Here is a 19,965-nt window from a genome sequence, read left to right on the forward strand (position 1 = left end):
CTTGGTTCGTGCACATCCTTAATGGCCATTAAATTTAGCTTGACAATGTGGAGAAGCAGGCCCTAATTCTGTCACCCTTAAAACACTGCCAGGAAGCGGTTCATCTGCCTCATCATTTAGTGAATCAGTAATGGAATGGACAGTGATGGAGTAACCCATTACTGACAGTAATCAGTAATGGAGTGACCTAACCTTAGCAAAGTGCCCCCCCCCATTTTTGCACCTGTTTCAAGTGACTTGTTTAGGAAGTGAGCAATACTGGCTTTGTGGGCAGAGTCTCCACATTGGTAGCAGTGGTAGCTCCTCCTTTCTTGTGCTGCCACTGTCTGGGGCAGTACCATATGAGAAGATTGGGTTTGGAAGGATTTAGATTGAACAGCTGGATTTCAGGAGGTTGGTTTGGGGGTACCAAAGAGAGTGATTTGGCACAGTGAAGAGAATTTTCCACCTTTCTAGCCATCTCTATAACTTTATCCAAGGGAAGTTTCCACTCCAATAGCAGTTTTTCATGCAGTTTGGAGAAGTTTGTTTTCATAACAATTTGATTCCTAGTCATTTCATCAGTAAAGTTGGCAAAAATCACAGGTTACACTTAAGGCACACAATGCTGTGATATGCTAATCAATAGATTCACTAGGCAGTTGGGCTCTTTAACAGAACTTGTAATGTTCAGCAATCACATTCAAAATAGGATTGAAATGATCATCTAAGGCATGAAGAGCAGCTTTATAAGGGTTGGCATCCCCTTAAAAATTGGCAGGAAAGGGCAAATGATTATAAGTTCTTTGGTCTTCAGGGCCCAGGCAGTGAAGCAATATAGCCTTCTGCTTCGCTGGAATAAAACCAGAGTTATGTATGGTGATTCTACCAAGAAAACCACTCTGTGGTCGCCAGGAGTCGACATCGACTCGACAGCACAACCTCTCCTTTCCTTTATGAATGGTGAGGAAGTAACTGCAGAATTGGAGCTCCATTGTGTCCAGGGAAGAGCAGGTTCACTTAGAGCATTTCCAGATGCGGCTTTTAGCTTGCTTCTCCTCTGGAATGGAGGGTGTGTGTTCACATATCAGCCAGATTTACTCTGAAGTCCCTGCAAGCTATCAGGGAGCACTCCAGATACGATTCGGGTTTTTCATTGTGCACTCAAGGGTAGACTGATTTATGTCTGGGGTTGAAAAAAAGACTTTTTGCATAGGGTTTTTTTTTTTTTTTTTGCAAATTCAAATTCACAGTAAAGCCTTGCAGTAAACCCTCCCCCGTCTGGTAAAGCCTGCTGTCTGCAAATGCTCCTGGAGTGGACAAGAAAAAAGGTGTTGGTGGGATCTGAGCTGTGCTGCAGTAGGCAGCCAGTGAACAACATCCAGGATAGATAAGGGAAAAGTACCTTCAGGGGTTGTGCAAGTCAAGAAGCTGGAGAAACAATCAGCAGCAGCTATAGTAGAAAGCAGTTCAGGAATGTAGGCTGAGTAATGCAATGATTTGACATTGCAGGAACATTCACAAGCTTTGTAGGCTCACACACTTAGCTGGTTCGAAATCTCGTTGCCATAGGCACAAAAATCTTATGTAGATTTAACTAAAAGTTTATTCAGAAACAACTCTATTTTCTCCTTTCCCTCTCCTTTCCTTACTGACTCCACTCCCCAAACTCTCTACAGGATCCCCACTGGGACAAAATTCTCTACAACACAACATAAAAGATTACTAGAGAGAATACAACAGGGGGAAGAACTGAATGACTCTTCAACCTCCTGGGTAGGATTCTGGGAATCACAGTGATGGCTCTTGAAGGGCCTGCTCATTTGAAAATGCAAAACCAGATCTTCCCTCTCAAATCGACTAATTCAGAGGCTAAGGGTCAGGGTTATTCTTCTGAAAGTTTTAACCTGTGAATATGGAAGCTGCTTTGACATTTAGGCTCTTGCTCACATTGCTAGTACAACCCTCCCCTCGGAAGCAGGCTGCAGAGCTTTCTGCTAGCCCGAGGGCACTTCTGGCTGCCCTAGTATGGTTATCCAGCACATGTCATGTATATTCAAGAGGACCCTCATGAATGTTTAGCACGGAGAGAAAGAAGTCTGTTGCCATGTAGGAGGACAGACACATGTGCACAACATATGTTCTGCTTGCAACTTAAGGCACCCTCTCTACCTGCTATGCACTCCTTGATGCACAGCAGGGTCACCATCACGGACTCTGCATCTGCAGATCAAAGATAGATGGGGCTGGCCAAGCCCACGACTGGCTGCCAGCTGGCCTCTTATGGGAGGGGGCAATATCAACATGTGGTAAAGGCAAAGCAGACTGAAGAAGGTGACAGATACATCCGGTCCCGTTACAAATAATGTTCGGTCTCTCTGCACAAAAGCATGTTTCGGTGTCAACACTGATGTAGCCCAGTGTGTCTCTCCCTTTGCCTTCCCCCGTTCTGTTTGAGGCTGTAATCCCACAGGGGTTCCCTTTAACCACAACCCCGATAGCAGGAGTTGCCGTCTCTTGCAGAGAGTGCAGTCCAGGCGAAAATAACTGTCCTCTTAACTCCAAAGGCTTCAGCTGGCAGACACCCATGCAGACTCTCCCGTTCCAGCCATTTCACATAAATGAGTGATTGCTTTGCTGCTGCTGTTTGGATGAGATACAAACCATCCCCGCCAAGCCACATGGGGAGGAAATCTCCAGGTCATCGAGATGCTCCTTGCCAGCCCCAAGCAGACAGAGAGAAATCTCCTCTCTGAGATCAAAGTGAGATGCTGGCAAGACTGACTCCAGCAGTTTACAAGGGAAGTCAGACTTAAAGACAGGGGGAGGGATTGTGAGGACTGAAAAGAAGTGGACTGGGCAGGGGGGAGGGGATTCTTCTGCACTCTCATTAGCCTTCTTCTCCAGAGGCATCGTGGGTTTTTTAATTTAAGTGTCTAGCCTGATCTGTATCACACACTCAGACTGGGTGACAAGAAGATATGAAACTATAGCTACAATTTGATTAAAACTAAACATGTGGCAAAACATTAAAAGTCCTGTATGCATACAAATTGGTGACACACTAGAAAACCGCTATAGCTTGAGCATCACTTCAGTTATGAGTCCATTTTAAAAAGTTATATTGAATAGCCAGAAATATGTAATGACGCTCTTCTCTGCTTTTATTCAAGAGACTAGAGGGTGGAACCCAGGTTAAGCAACATAGTTAAGGTAAACCAGAAATGTATTTACCCATAGAAACTGTAATTTGGAATAAACAGCATTCCAGTTCCTGAACTGCTCTTTTTTATTTTTATTTTTTAAAATTATTCCAAGATTTACTTAGCAACTAAACCAAAGGCTTAGGCAAAAAACAGCAGTATATAATACATAGCACATGAGTAAACCATAAAAACATAACAAAAACAACAAGATACCATCACAGCCACAGTGTATCAAAGAGCAGAAATCATGGCACCTGGTTATATTTCTGTTTTAATTAATGTTCATTTGGGCTCTTTTTGACAATTTAGTTCTACATTTTTCTGATGTACTATATGGTGACATCAGTATTTTGTTGGGACAGAACCTTGGCTTTAAGTCTTCCAAGCAAAAAATATTTGAAGAGTAGAAGGATAGCAAGGCTCCTGAACTGGAATTTATTGACAGAATTGACACTTTTAAAAATTAGGGCTTAATGGTGACTTATCTTACTTTACCTTGAGTTCCACTATGAATGAAAGGTGAAGGGAGGAAGCAAGGAAGGAAGGAAGATTGGCTAGGATCAGTAATTATCTCACATGCAGTTGAGTTTCTTCCACCTGTGATGATTGGGTGTGCCTGGACTCATTGTTGGCTCTTTGTGACTGCATCTTGAGTACTTCAGTTGATTGTATGATACTTCTGCTTTCAGCATAATATGTTCATTCATCTATATATTTAATCCCCGTAGACGTGCCTCAGGCTCTGTGGGGATGCGTCCCGGCAACCCAGCTGATTGGCTGGGCAGCGGAGCGGAGGGATGCACCTGATTGGCTGAGGCGCATCTGTGGTGGAGGACAGAGGTGGCGGTGGGCTTTGCCGGGCCATGGAGGCCAGGGCGGCAGTGGGCCTGGCCCGGCCGGGGAGGCCGGCGGTGGTGGGGGCCCTGGTCTGGCCGTGGAGGCTGGTGGCGGCAGGCCCGGCCCGGCTGCGGAGGCCAGTGGCAGCCCGGCCGGAGACTGGGGCGGGGGGGGAGAGAGGTAGCCAGCCCAAAAAAACGCGCAGATGCTCTGTGCGGGGGTCGGCTTGTTTCTTAACATTTTATCTTGCAGAACAGTCTCCCCACCACCCATTCTCACACACACCCTGGACCTATATGTATGCACTATGTTCACTGTAAATTTCATACATCTGATGAAGTAAGCCTTGCCTACAAAAGCTCTTGTGACAATACATTTGACAGTCTTTAAGGTGCCACAGGATGGGGATTTCTCCTCATGGCAGCTGGGAAGCGATTTTTAGGAGATACATGACAGGATGGGAAAAGGTTAAGCAGCTCCCCCTCCCCCTCAGTTTTTGCTTCCCAAGACTGATTTTCATTACACAAAAACTGTTAAGAGAAAAGCGACACGTGTGATGTCCATCTTGGCCCTTTATGGTTCTTATTAGACCTCCTAAGATTAATTAATGGGTGCATAATCTTGTAAAAGAATGAATGGCTTTATTTAGGACATTTATGGGCAACTGCTGATTACTATGTGCACTCTGTTTTTATGTCTTAACCTGGAAAATTAGCTGGTGTCTTTTCAAAGCTGAAATTAGGTGTAGAGTTGAATTTTTGAGGAATGATTTCATCTCCTCTTGAACATGACAGGTGTGGTTAATCATCTAGTAGTTATTATTGCTACTGGTTAAAGCAGGGTCTTGCCTCTGTTTGTAATATTCATCCATCCATCCATCCATTCATTCATCTTTATATACCACCCTTCCTAAAGTGGCTTAGGGCAGTTTACATGAAAATAAAAAGCACATAATAAAACAATTACAATTAAAAAATTTTTAAAACCAGATTAAAACTCATTAAAATTAAAATTAAAATACTATATCATTAAAAGCCAGGCTTAAAAGATGGGTCTTTAATGCTCTCCTGAAGGTCTCCAAGGAAGATAATCCTCTCATATCCATGAGGAGTGCATTCCACAACCTAGGGGGAGACAACTGAGAAGTACTGATCTCAGGTCACCACCAGATGAACTGGTGGCACCCGAAGAGGGACCCCTCCTGATTATCTTAATGAGCAGTGAAGATCTTCTAGAAAAAGGCACTCTCTCAGGTAACCCGGACCGAAGCCATTTAGCACTTTAAAGATAATAACCAGCACCTTGTACTTTGCTCGGAAACATATCAGCAGCCAGTGTAACTGTTTAGTTACAGGCATAATGTGTACCCCAGAGACCAAACTAGCTGCCACATTTTGGACTAGGAAGCAACGGAGCGGCAGGGAGGTATGCTGCCACCCCAACGGAGTCTTTACAAACGGATCGCCGGCAGGGGGAAAGCAGAGTTAGGGGTAAGTGCACCCTCCCCCACCCTTAAATTTGTCCCACCCCTGCCTTCAAACCGGCCCCTGCTAGTTTCTTGCACATCCACTAGTGGTAAAAAGCACATAGTGGTAAAAAGCATTCTTGCCTCAGCCTCAACTTGAGGCACCAGAGTGAGACCCGGGTCCAAGATCATTCCCAAGCGAGGAACCTGTTCTTTCTGGGGGAGTGTAAATTCTTTCAAAACAGCAAGTTCTATCCCTTCTTACAGATTATGACCCCCAACAATGAGCACCTCCATCTTGCTTGGGTTCAGCTTCAGTTTATTATCCCTTATACAGTTCATTACTGCCTGTAGGAAGGTTGTAATGCCATTTCCTGCTATTGATGACAAGGAGAAGTAGATTTGGGTGTCATCAGCATATTGATAACACCTAGCACCAAATTTTCTGATGATCTCACCTAGTGGTTTCATGTAGATGTTAAAAAGCATTGGTGACAGAATGGAGCCCTGAGGGACTCCATATAGTAGCCCCTATTTTGAAGAGCAACTGTCACCAAGTGCCACCATGTGAAATCTACCCAAGACATAGGAGTGGAACCACTGTAAAACAGTGCCTCCTATCCCCAACTCCCTCAAGCGAACCATAAGGAAACCATGATCGATGGTATCGAAAGCCACTGAGAGATCCAAAAGAACCAGAAGAGTCACACCCCCTCTGTCAGTTCCCTTGTGAAGTTCATCTATCAGGTCATCTATCAGATGTTGTGACAGCCAACATCCAGGTTGCAGATACCAGTTGCAAGGGAGTAACAGCAGGGTATGTCCTCAGTTCCTGCCTGTGGGCATCCGGTGGGCTACCGTGTGAAACAGGATGCTGGACTAGATGGGCCTTGGGCATGATCCAGCAAGACTGTTCCTATGCCCTTATCAGGCTGACCAAGGACATCTCAACCGCATAGCCCACCCTAAAGCCTGTTTGAAATGGGTCTAGATAATCATTTTTCTCCAGGATTGCTTGAAGCTGGTCAGACACTACCCTCTCAATCATCTTACTCAACCATGGGAGGTTGGAGACTGGCCCCTAATTATCCTTCACCAAGGGGATCCCGAGTAGGGATCCTGTAAATGCATAGTGCCAGTGATCTTCACTATTTTTAAAGTGGGGGACCCTTTGGCAAAAACAATAACCAAACTCCAGTGTGAGAGCCATTTCCACTGTGCTGACCTCTACACGTTCCTCAATGCTGGGAGGGCCCTTTAAGCGAGACAGGCCCTCTCTTAAGTGCTCTCTAGGGAAAGTGCTGAGAAGGTCTATACTTCCTACCACTTTGGACATGCCTTCCAAGATAAAGCAGGGGCTCAAAATGACTCAGTTTTCTTTAAAAGAGCCACACTGGCACTAGGCAAAGTGCATCACTGCATGGTGGGAATGGTTACCTCCTCATGGTGCCAGGGGGACTGTGCAGAATATTCAGCTTTGGTCGAAGCGTCATGCAGGCCCAAAAAACCATTAGTCCAACCACTTAGGGTTGATGTGGGCTGCCACTGGCCCCCAAGCCTTACAATGAACAATGCTGTAAGCAGTCTGTAAGCAGCACTGCTGTAAGAATTAATTGTTGCTGTCACCACACATTATGACTGCTATGCATGTTTTCTCAGTATTACTGAATGGGAATCTTCCCATGTAGAAATTTGGTAATATGTGAAGAGATATTTCACAGTGTTGTTGTTGAGGTTACATTTCTACACCATATTTAAAATTGCAGCATGAAAAAATCTGGCTTTTGAACACGTTTTTCTGCTGTTTGTTTTGATGTCTCATTGTATATATTTTTAATTGACTGTTAATATATATATTTGTAAAATTCTCTAACGCGTACCTGTGGATAATTCCATGTGTGGCAGATCTCGCAAGAGTTCGTGAGCAGAAGCACCATGGTGATTGGTCAGTGGAGATTCCATATGCAGATAGGGAGGAGGAGCTTGTGAGAGCGGGAGCGCCATGATGATTGGGCAGTGGGGATTCCATATGCAGATAGTGGGGAGGAGCCTGTGAGAGCAGGAGCACCATGATGATTGGGCAATGGGGATTCCATATGCAGCCAGGGAGGAGGAGCCTGTGATGGTTAAGGTCTGTTGGAATGCAATTGTTACTGGTTGGAAGATGTTCTTGATTGGAGAGGAGAGGAATCTATATATACAAAAGGATAGGGGGCAGGGGTCTGTGAAGAGAGGAGTTGTGAGGGAGAAAAGAGCCCCTTCAGGAGAAGGAGACTGCCAGTGTGTGAATTAGATGAGGAAACAAGATGAAAAAAATCCGTTAACTCAGGAAGGGAGCGAGAGGCAAGAAAGAGAGAGAGAGAGAAAGAAGGGAGTGGAAGAAAGAAAGAGGGGAAGAGCAAGTGGAGGAGAGAGAAAGAGAGAAAAAGAAGGGAGGGGAAGAGAGAAAGAAGGAAGGGCGAGGGAAAGGCCTGAGCCTGTCAGTGGCTTGAGGGAAATGAGCTGCCATGGTGGTGCTCACTGGCAGCAAGGAAGGGCTCAGTCAACCACTGCTGCTGTTTGGGGCTACTGAGGCCATTGGTGGAGGGAGGCAGGCAGGCAAAGGACGGGCCCGGGCCCATCAGTGGACTGAGGGAAATGAGTGGCCATGGTGGTAGCAGCAGCGAGGAAGGGCCCGGTCAACCACTGCTGCTGCTGCTCCTTTGGGGTGGAGCAGGAGTGGGGCTTGAGTGAGGGTAGGAAGGTCTCTGGAGATAGGGGGCTGCAGCTTGGCCAATAGGCACTAGCAAAACTGCAGTTGTGACCTAGAGGGGTGAGGGAGATGGAGTAAAGGGATGGGGGAGTGACCAAGAGGGGTGAGGAGGATGGAAGCAACTGGCTGGAGGAGGAGGAGGTACATATCTCACTGTAAACTTGAAGTACAATACAATAATTTAAGATAAACATTCCTAGTGCTTCCACAAAGAGACAAAATTAAACTTTGTGACAACTTTAAAGCTTTTCTAGTCTGGATTAACACTAGTTTACAGCTGCTACAGTCTAAATATTTTGAATGAACACTTTTGCCTTAGTAGTAGTAGTAGTAGTAGTAGTAGTAGTAGTAGTAGTTTTTTTAAGAATATATATATATATACACACACATACTGCTTTTCAATGTGGTTTACATAGAATAAGGAGCAAGATGTTTCCCTGTCTCAAAAGATCTCACAATTTAAAAAGAAATACAAGATAGACACTAGCAACAGCTACTGGAGAGCAGTGTTCTTTCTATTTTTTTGTGCACACATGTATTCAGAGTGAAACCTTTCTGATTCAACCTGAGCGGGATCTAAAAATTAACTGAGCAGACATTAAAAAAACGCACCCACCTTAGAGGGAACACTGCCGGAGAGTCACTATGCTGGGGCTAGATTGGGACAGTTGCTCTCCTCCTAAAAAATATTAAGACATCCACCATTTTAAAAGGTGCCTCTTTGCTTGGTTGAAAGGAAAGGAAAGGAAAGATTGTGCCTCCGAGTCGGTGTCGAATCCTGGTGACCACAGGGCCATGTGGTTTTCTTGGTAGAATACAGGAGTGGTTTATCATTGCCTTTCTCCTGTGCAGTATGAGATAATGCCTTTGCCGTTGTCACTGAAGTGAGCATCTGCCTCCAGCACCTTCCTATATCATTACTGCCTGATATAGGTGACTACAAATATATATTTACTAGGCACAGTCTGGGAGGCACACTGGCGGGGATTCGAACTAACAGCCTCTTGCTCCCTAGGCAAGCTGCTTCCCTGCTGCACCACCAGGGATTATATGTATGACACTAGCATAATGAATCTAACTTGCTGAAGCGTGCTTTTCCACAGGGCATCATGAACATCTAGATCATGGAGTGTTTAGTGCATAAATGCCATAAGGTAGAAATGGCGCTCAAGCTACCTTGAGGTAATTGAAATCGATTGGAACAGAGTGATCTTGAGCTGTCTCCAGAAAACTAGTAAGATATAGCTCCACAGATGTCACAGGGGAGACCCATTCCTCCACACTTCCCTCACCCTCCCTCACAGAAATGGATCAGGAAACAGGAAGGAGGGATATCACCTGCACTTTGTATTTGGCCTATACGTTTCTGAGCAAAATACAAAGTGCTAGTTATAACTTATAAAGCCCTAAACAGCTTGGGTCCTGGGTATCTGAAAGAACGTCTCCTTCATTATGAGCCCCGCCGTCCATTGCGGTTGTCTGTGGAGGTCCGTCTCCAGTAGCCGCCAGTTCGTCTGGGAGCCACATGGATACGAGCTTTCTTGGTTGCTGCCCCAGAACTGTGGAATGCGCTCCCTGTTGAGATACGATCCTCCCTATCTCTGACATTTTTTAAAAAAATATTTAAAAACCCATCTTTTTACTCAGGCTTTTTCAGCTTCTGGATAATTGATAGGTTTTAATTTTGTGACTGATTTTTGAATTGTTAGTTTTTATTTGCTTTTATGTGTTTTTATATGTGTTCGAGCTGTTTATATCATTGTGAACTGCCCAGAGACAAGAGCTGGGGTGGTATACAAGTGTGGTAGATAAACAAACAAACAAACAAATAGCATTCTCAGCTTCAGTACATTTAAAAGGAAAGGCAGGATCTTTGGGTGTCAGACAGAGAACCCAACAGCTGAGCCACCACTGTGCAACTTGGGCACCTTCTGGGTTTCAATCAATCAATCAATTATCTTATACGGTCCAAGACCAGTAGAGCATGCATCAATAACAAATTATGGAATAGCAGAATCATATGACTTTAAAATAATTGCTCTAATATTATGAAGAATACTATAAAACTACTACACCTTAGGGTAGACCTTCTCCCCCCAACAACCCGAATGAGGATCTCTTGCTATTTTTTAGACAAGGCTTCATGTCTGTGTATCTCAGTTGGGGCTGAGCCTGTAGCCTTCATCTTGTAAGAACCAAGCCAGCAGCAGGAATCTCCTGAAACTTCCTTCTTAGCAAGGTGTTGTCCTTTTCCCTTGTTCAAGTCTGGAATCTTTACAAAGTGAACGTAGTGGAATACATATTGTCTTTTGACTGCTGGGTTCAGAAGAAGTGCTTTCACAGTTCTTGCCTGATCTGTTAACTGTGCTTACTGATTTTCTAAAGTTACAGTTACATGGGAGTAACCTCCACTGAACCCAGTGAGACTTGCTTCTGATTACACACACACATATATAGGATGTCACTGCACAGCTATTAGCTTCATATCTCCTAATAAATATGTGTGCATTATGCACAACTTTTAATGTAGTAAACCAGGGCTGCACAACTTGGGCCTTCTTGCTGTTTTTGGATTACAACTTCCAGCCATAGTGGCCAATAGTCAGGGATGATGGGTGTTGTAGTGCAACATCTGCAGGAGGACTGGAATTGTGCAAATGTGCAGTACTTTACCAAATACTTCTAAGATGGATCAGAATTGTTACTGCTCTTTTAAGAAGGGGATATCAACAGTTAAGAAGTTGGAAGAAATGCCGTAATCCCAGGGCTTTCAGAATTCCTATCTGCTGGAACCCTTTTTAGATCAATTGGAGAGGGGTTGCAGCTCAGTGGTTGAGATGATGCTTTGCAAGCAAAAGGTCTCAGGTTCAACTCCACTCTGAAGCCATGCAGAGTTGCTGTCACTCAGTGTATACAGTGTTGAGCTAGATGGATCAATTAAGTAGAAGGCAGTTCCCTGGGTTCAGTTTGTCCACCAAGCAACTCCAGCACATTTGTCACAGAATTCCAGTTCATTGCTGAGGATTTCTGGGAATGTTCAAGGACACACACATTGGGCAAGCCTAGGGAGCCTTACCATCATGGTCAAGAGCGATCAAACCTCACAGTCACTTCATTTGAGCTGAGGATGTGCCCTAGAACACTCCCAGTAGTCTCCTATGGCTCTGCATTGCAGAGGAAGATCAGTAGTGGTGGACAAGGTGTCACATTTGCTATCATTACTGATCTTCTCATCGATGGACCTCAATGAGTTTCCAAAGAACCCCCAGAGTTCACCAGAACACAGTTTGAAAACCACTGTCCTGGCAGATATCAATACCATCATCAGCATGTGTTGCTTTCTTAGTATCTGACCTGTATTAGGCATTGTACTCTAGACATATGCAGAATTTATAGTAAGGAAACTGTATGGGAATTCACATGGCCAGAGAGATGCTACCATGCCCTTATAGAGAGATATGTTTTAGAAACTGTACCTGTCATTATAAGACAAGGATGCTCTCACAACAGTGGAAGAACAGATGAGATCAAGAAGAAACAGAGTTACACATGAGAATAGATGACTGTGTAGTTTTGGTCAATACAATAATGTTGGTACTTGAATTAACTCAGTGTGTCTGAGCAATTATTCATGAGTGTATAGATACATCAAACACATGTATGATTCCAGTGAGATAAGCAACCCCAAACAACCCAAATTAAATCGAATCGAAAATCATGATTTAGGTTTCTCATTAAGCAACCAATAAACCTTTCTCTTTGTATGTTTGACTAGCATTAGAGTTCCTATACAAAGGGTTAGCACACTCAAATTGGTGCTACCGTACTAACAAGGAGCATCTTTGGCTTGATGTTCCTCACTGTCATTTCCATCTGAAGCTGAAAACAGACTGCTTTAAGGGGAAAAGATAGTGCTCTTATATTTTACATTTCTAGAGAGATGTATACACACATTTATTTTGTCCTCCTTATTGCCTCTGCTCAAATAGGGTTTATCGCATTTGGAGATTACTACAAAAATCGGCAAAACCGATTTTCTGGAGGCTAAAGTGGGGTTAGTGCATACCACACAAGCAACAACCCCTTTTACAAGCTGCTTTCAACTCTCTGGGTTGGGGGATTTGTCTGTTTTCAGCTGCAGAAGCTTTGAGTGTATTTTTCTGCCCTACCTATCCTGATTTGAATTCTCTTGTGCTTTTCCTCTCAGGTTTGGTTTCAGAACCGACGGGCAAAATGGAGGAAACGAGAGCGGTTTGGTCAAATGCAGCAGGTTCGCACACACTTCTCCACAGCCTATGAGCTGCCCTTGCTAACCCGAGCAGAAAATTATGCCCAGGTCAGTGTCTGTCACCAAAAGATTTGTCACTTCAGAGGCTCTGCCATAACCTATTGAGATGTTGCTGGATGTGACAAATAATTCAAGGCTCAATGAATCTCTTTTGATTTATTTAACTTTATTCTGGATAATAGTTGTGAGATTCAGACCTGAAGCAGAGGGAAATGAATGTTCATTATGCTCTTTATTTCCAAGAACAGTCTGACACTTTTTCTATGATGGCTTCAGACTTATGCACATTACTTGGGAATAAAGTCTGTTGAACTTAGTGGGAGTTTCTTCAGATATAGAGGATCAGTCATCAAGAATATGTCTCTGTTGCTAAGCCACCATTAGTCCAGCTTGATGAGCTGTTTGTCCAAAGAAGCAAAAGCATTGCTAAACATCAGAGAAGTGAACATAGAGCAAAAAAAAAAAAAAAGTCATTAACAAATCTGGTTTCAGGGCCCAGCCCCAGACTCTTAATTGCTCTGTGGCTGCCCACTCTGGGCACAAGAGTTTTCTGGGGAATCCTGAACTTCCATAGCACCTTATCAAAACATAGTTCCTTAATTAGAAGATCAGTAATGCTGAAGTTTTCCTGGAAGACAGATTGTTCAACACTGCTGATCCTCTTCAGAAATGTGCCACAACAGAGGATTTGGGCATCTGTTCTACATATGAATCTGCCTCATACTGTCAATAAACTCTCAGTTAGTGTTACAATGCACATTTTCGTCAGATCCTTTGATCCCTCTAGTTCAGTATTGTCGATACCAAATATCTATAGCAGCAGCAGCAGCATCTCTCCAGGGGTCTTCCCCAGCCCTGCCTGAAGGGATTGAATTTGGACATTCTGTAGGCAAAGCTTGTGCCCTGCCACTCTGCTATGATGCCTCACCCCAAATTGTATAGCTGTATGACAGTTCAGACATGGATCAAGTGCCACGAGGAGACTTTTTTAGGTTATATCCCCTTGGCTAGTATGATATGCCCTGACAATCCCCAACAGGCCAGAACAGAGTTCTAACCAACACGGTGGCAAACACCAAACCTAAGCAGGTCAGCCTTTTGATTGTAAGTTAAAGACCTGCTGGTTCAGTAGTTTTTGAATTCAGAAGAGTCCTTTGAGACAATCTGTGTTACGTACTGAAGACTGTAGGCTTTCACCCAAAGGAAATGTTCCTGGTAACCTTTCAGAGTGCTTTTTCCTTCTTCTTTGTATCTGGGCCATTCATGGGAAATATTTGGAAGCTGTAATTGGGAACACAACCAGTTCTGTGTAAAGGATCCTTCTGGACTGCACAGCAATGGTTTCAAGTCATCTCTGCCTCTCGTCTCTTCAATGAGAACCTGACAAACAGAAAGCCATTTGAAGTCTGTCTCCCTCCCTGAAAGAAATGGGCGACTGGGGATGGGGCCATAGTTCAGTAGTATAGCAAAGGCTTTGTATACAGAAGGTCTCTGGATCAGTTCCTGGCATCTTCCGCGAGGACTGGGAAAGACTCCTTCCTTAAAACCTTGGAGAGCTGCTGCCAGCCAGAGTAGACAATTCTGAGATATATGTACCAAAGGACTGACTCAAGAGTTCCTATATTTAAAACTTAAGATTGCTTTCAAATGACAAGATCTACAAATCACACTGAAAATGTGATTTCCTCCTAGTTCTAGGCAAGTAGAATTCACAGTCATAGGGAATAACATCACACTGTCCCTCCAAAATAGATCCAGCTTTCTAGTCTAGCAGCATCAGAAGGCTGACTTAGGCAACTGCAAAAGCAGCAACCCATCAGGCACATTGTCAGATCCATACAAGGTAAGCTCTACACACCAAGTTTCAAGTAGTATTTGGACCACATGAAGAGGGACAGTTTGGATGAACCATGCCTCCACCCAAAACGGTGTGTTGGGGAGAAGATACACATACATATAGCACTGTTTCCTATCATGGAGGTTCCATTTGGTTTGTTTTGGCTGATAGTCATTGATGGGTCTATCTTCTATTAATTTGTCCAGTCCTAAAACCATCTGCCAGTGACCACCACCATATTTATTGGTATTGAATTCCAGGAGTTAGTCATGCATACTTTTCTTTGTCCAGAATCTACCAGTTAACTTCATTGAGCGATCCTGAATTCAAACGTGTGGCAGAGTTGGGGGGAAACGTTCCCTATGTACTCCCTCCATGCTTGTACACCTCCACCATCTCCCACCCAAGTCATTTTTTTCCTAATGAAAGAGCCCCAAGTTCTTTAGCCTTTCCTCACAGGAAAGATGCACCAATCCCTTGACCATGTTGTTTGCATTTTGTGCTACTTTCACTTTATGATATCCTTTTTGAGATGGGAGCAACCAGAACTGCATGCAGTATTCTAAATGTGACAAGACCATGCATCTATTTAATGGCATGATGATTCCTGGCATTTTATGGCCCATCTGCCTATATTTTCATCTCTTGCCTCCCCCTGTACATGCCACAGATATGTAGTTAGCCGGAGGTAAAAGGTCAGACGTGGAGCCAGAGCACATAGTGCTGGAATAGGCTGTGGAATGCAGGCCTTTCAGAGACATGCATTTCCCTACTCTCCATCTGGATGCTCTCCTGTTGCATTCTTTCATCCCACACTCTCCCCCTCAACACACCTCCCTCCCCCTCAGGGCCTCCTGCTGGTAAAGGCTGTCCTTCTGTCTCCTCTTCTGTAGTTTCGTTTTGGTGTTTGCCTCCTAGATCATGTGCTTGTTGAATTGGCCTCTAAAGTCCTTTGTTATCAGGAGGGCTTGGCTTTGCCCTTGAGGAAGAGAAGGGAAATGAACCAAATTGAACCAAATGGGAAATGCGGGTGTGAGGGGACTCCAAAGATGAGCTTGCACTTAATGCAGAAAACCCCAGATTCAGTCCCTGCCATCTCCAGTTGCTGTATCTTGAGTGCAGAACTAGGAACACCTAGCAGAGTTGCTGCCAGTCAAGTCAAGCACTTCTGGGCTAGACCAACAATTGCCCATTAGAAGGCTGACTTTTCTTAGGGTTGTCACCTTTTCTTTCTTGACAAAGGCTCTGTCTTTTAATGGCTGGATAACAGAAATGAATGAGGTTGAGCTTTCTGCATTATTGCACCAATAATTAAATAATTATATTAAATAATATAATTAATAAATATGTTAAATAACAAATGATAATTATATTAAATAACAAATAATTATTAATGCACTAATTGCATTATTGGAGTGGCACCAACTGAATTGTTGCCTGCCATGCTTGCACAGAGCCCCTGTAAGTGTGTGGGGGGGAAAGTGGCAGTCTTATTGCCTGTACCTGATTTGCTTCCAATCAATATGAACAAGTTAATAGTGTTTTGAACACCAGGGCCAACATGATGTGCACTGTGCTGGAGCTGCAATGGACTTGTAAGCAGCCTCGACACTGTTGAGAATGAGTAGTTGCAAAAGCAGTGGTACTGAAATTATTCCCATTGTGATGAGTGGTGCAATTGCACAACCACTAGTTTTCAACGGTGTCAGGGCTTCTTACAAGTCTGTAGTAGCCTCTGCGCAGATTACACTGTCGCCAGTAGAGCGATGCTATTTATTGATTCCTTTGCTCCCAACAAAGAGCAGAACTTCTCCAGTGTGGGTGAGGCATGTGACTTGGAGATGAGCAGATGGGCATGGGGTTGCCAATTTCTGATTCAGAAGGGTCTTCTCATTCCTTTGAAAGGAATTCCAAGGTGAAAGGAAAGCTCTGCCACTATTGTACCTGTTTCTTCTTGCATTCCTTGTGGAGCACATTTCTTCTCTCTCTTTGTACAGACCCTTCCTTTGTTTCAGAAACTGACATTACTTAGATGCGAAGGCCATGATCAAACTTTTCACTCTCACCCCAGTGTCCCCATGACTGGCACTAAATGAATTGATTGGCCTGACACGGAAAGGATGTTATTGGACAGATCGAGTGCATTTTTTCAAACAGCAGCCAATTTTGTCATCAAACTATGCACAATAGCTCTTATTCAAAAATATTGTAGCTCCATAAACCTCATAAGGGATGTCCTTTGGTTCAAATAACTCCAGTATGTCCCTTTCTTCTGAAATTTTGGGTTGGTGGTTCTAGTGGTACCCATTCCTTTCCCCCATAAATTTATACCTTGAGCACCTTTGAGAATGTTAACATGTTATCCTTATAAGCACCGTTCTCACCCACTCTGATGGTGCACATTGTTAATGCAGGATTCAAAGCCAATGGTATGTTTTGCATTCAATGTAGATTTCATACAGTATGTGAAAAACCCTTGAGTTACTGTAAACGTCACTGTGGTTGATGCAGTTCATGCTGAACTCAGGAACTGGTTTAGATTATGAGGAAAAGGGGGGGTGGAATCAGAGCATGTGGCATGTTTTAAGATTGCCATGGAAGTGACCTCAAGGAAGTTTGAGAAAGAATAAGAACACCAATGACCATCAGCACTGTCAATCAACTTAATGTGATCTGTGAAGGCACATATCCTTCACAGATGTGCCCACTTTGGAATGGTTGTCTTGATAAAGAACTCTTGATACTTGTCTGGAAGGAGATATGAACAAGCTCACAATTCCCATACCTGCATCTTTTTGGTGAGGCCCTGCTTACTCTTTGAACCATGAGACAAGCCAAGGTGAGTTAAATGATCTTTCCCTCCTCTCTCCATCTCAGATCCAGAATCCATCCTGGATTGGCAACAATGGTGCTGCCTCCCCTGTGCCTGCCTGCGTAGTACCCTGTGACTCGGTGCCTTCCTGCATGTCTCCCCACGCTCATCCCCATGCAACTGGAGGAGTCTCTGAATTCCTGAGTGTCTCTGCTCCCGGCAGCCACGTGGGACAGACTCACATGGGCAGCCTCTTTGGCAGTGCTGGCATCAGCCCTGGCATCAATGGTTATGAGCTGAACGGTGAGCCTGACCGCAAGTCTTCCAGCATTGCAGCCCTGAGGATGAAAGCAAAGGAGCACAGTGCTGCCATATCATGGGCAACATGACAGGGCTGTAGCCAATGCCCTCAAGACACTGGCAGAGCAAACAGGGACAACCAAACGAATCTATCCACTCTTGGACTCAAGACAGCCAATGCCTTCCTCAGAGATCTGAGTGCAGCACTTTTAGCTACCCTAGGTATACTAGCATTGTGTATATTGCCATATTTGGAGTGTTTTAAGCATGCGGGGGGGGGGCAGGCTGTGAGCACCTGAGAATGGGTGTGTGAAAGGAAAGAGTGGGTGTTTCAGGTACGTAAAACACAATTGCATTTTCTGTGCACATGGCATGTTTCTCTTCTACTGTTATTTTCCTGGATGCCAGTCAAAAAGGGCACTTGGGGTCTCCTACACTATTCCCTCCAACAGGGATTCCCAGATGTTGTTGACTACAACTCCCAGCATCCCCAGCTTCAACGGCCTTTGGCTGGGGATTATGGGAGTTGAAGTCAACAACATCTAGGAATCTCTGTTAGAGGGAACACTGGTCTCCTACCTTTTCTGACCCCAGATTTGTCTCCCTGAAATATTCAAATCAAGCATTTCAGTTGATTTCCCCTCCGCCCCCCCATCTTCTTTCTCATTTATTTTGATGTTATGGATAGAGTTATGATGCCTAAAACCAGAGGAATGTGGTTACCTTCACTGTTCTTGACCTAGAATCCCAACCTGTGTGTGTATGCTGAGTGTAAGGCATTCTGATTCAACACACAGGGTACTTGAAAGCCACAGAAGTAGAGTTGACAGGCTGCAACCTGGAGATTTTTCCTGCGTTTGAAATTCCCACTGAATTAAGAGACAAGGCAGCTGCTACTGCTCCCACTCATTCCCCCCCCCGCTCCTTTCATCTGCCCCTTCCACATCTACTCTAGTAAGCAGGATTCTGAGGCTGCCAGGCAAGCAGGCAAAGAGGAGCTGGAGATCGCTTGCCTATTGGCTTGAATGAGAAACAAAGCTGGGGGAGGAAACTGTGGGAAAGGAAGAGGAAATGCTTCCCAAGTCTGCACTTGTGTTATGCCTAGCTCTAAACAGGGCCAAGTTATGTGATTTTCTCTTCCAATGTTGTTATTTCATGCCCAGGCTTTTGGCCAATAACAGACAATCTGCATGGTTACCAGACCCTCCTTTAATTAAGGAAGTATATACATGCTGCTGCTTCCTGCAGCCCAGCTCAAAAAACACCAGTTTCCTGGTGTCCCAAACTGTTCCTTCCCGGAACACCAGTTCCTCCCATCTGAATGGAGATTGCAAGAAGTAGCATCTTGGATAAATAGATACTATTTCCGTAGTTGGAAATGCTTATGCGTTCACCTCAAAGTTTTCGCAGACACAAACCCACCTCATTACTCCCATTCATCAGTTCCCCTGTGTCGGTCTGCATTACAGATGGATCAAAGAGGATTTATATGAAGTCTGGTGAGATGCTGTCCAACTCAGCTATAAGAAAAGCAGACTTTTAATAGTGTTTGAATTTTGTGGTTTCTTATGCACTGATCCACATCCACAGGAGGAGAGAGGAAGAAGCGGGGGGAGCTTTAAACCATCAATCTGGGATGGTTTTTTTAGAGGTGTGGCTATGAGTCCCTATCCTTCCAGTGAGCAGCTGCTGTGCAGGCTCTGTAATTCATACAAATTCATTTGGACTTTGGAGCAAAAAGAACAAGACCGTCCTCAGTCATACCTGAGACACAAGCCCACACCTGCCTTCTGGCTTTCACATATCTATGGGATCATTCACATTTGCACACAGTACAACCTGGAAGAGTAAGGAAGCCACTGGCGATCCCTATGAATGAGCGAATGAGCTCCCCAAAGGCAAGGCTGCTTAGTCTGCAGTGTACCCAGCCCCTGGAAAGGAAAACTTGGTGGAAAATCTGAACTGAAGAAGTTTGGAGACATCCTGTTCCTGAGATGAAACAAAAGGTGGACATCCCTCTCCTGCCCCCATTTCATACGGCATATGATTAGTCCTCAGGAGTCCCTATACTTCTGGCCAGCTCACTAATTCTATACATTGCAATCATAACAGATGCTTGTGGCATACAGGGTAAACAGGCCCTGATCCTTTTCTCTTAGGGAAAGAAAGTTCCTTTCTCTCTAGTGAAGATGCCACGTGCACTATCCAATAGATGCTGTGACTCTTACACCACCCCATTCTACAGCACTCCTCACCATAACTGACATGCTGGTTCTACAGAAAAACTGCCTTTTCCCTGATGTCAAAATCTGAGCATGCTTAAACTTTATCGATGGTAGTGGGAGTGTCAAGCACCTCATTGAAACTTGGAAATGCTTCTGCTTTCTGTGGATCAGACCCTGTAATTTGTAGAAAATTCAGTACTTTTGCAATAGAACTGGCATTCGCAAAAAAAAATCCAAGTCCCCTCCACTACAAGTTAGTAACAA

General features: G+C 44.3%; 1 protein-coding gene across 1 annotated transcript in view; it reads left to right on the top strand.

The window, feature by feature from the left end:
- ALX4 (ALX homeobox 4) overlaps nucleotides 1-17,924 on the top strand; it is a 93,530-nt gene extending 75,606 nt beyond the window's left edge. Inside the window, exons 3-4 of the mRNA XM_053284701.1 lie at nucleotides 12,447-12,575; nucleotides 17,242-17,924. Coding sequence (XP_053140676.1) covers nucleotides 12,447-12,575; nucleotides 17,242-17,565 — 453 coding nt within the window. The 3' untranslated portion in view covers nucleotides 17,566-17,924. The remainder of the gene's footprint in view (nucleotides 1-12,446; nucleotides 12,576-17,241) is intronic.
- Nucleotides 17,925-19,965: the final 2,041 nt, after the last annotated feature.

The sequence above is a fragment of the Hemicordylus capensis genome, chromosome 1, assembly GCF_027244095.1.
Source record: "Hemicordylus capensis ecotype Gifberg chromosome 1, rHemCap1.1.pri, whole genome shotgun sequence".
In the NCBI taxonomy this organism is placed as follows: domain Eukaryota; kingdom Metazoa; phylum Chordata; class Lepidosauria; order Squamata; family Cordylidae; genus Hemicordylus; species Hemicordylus capensis.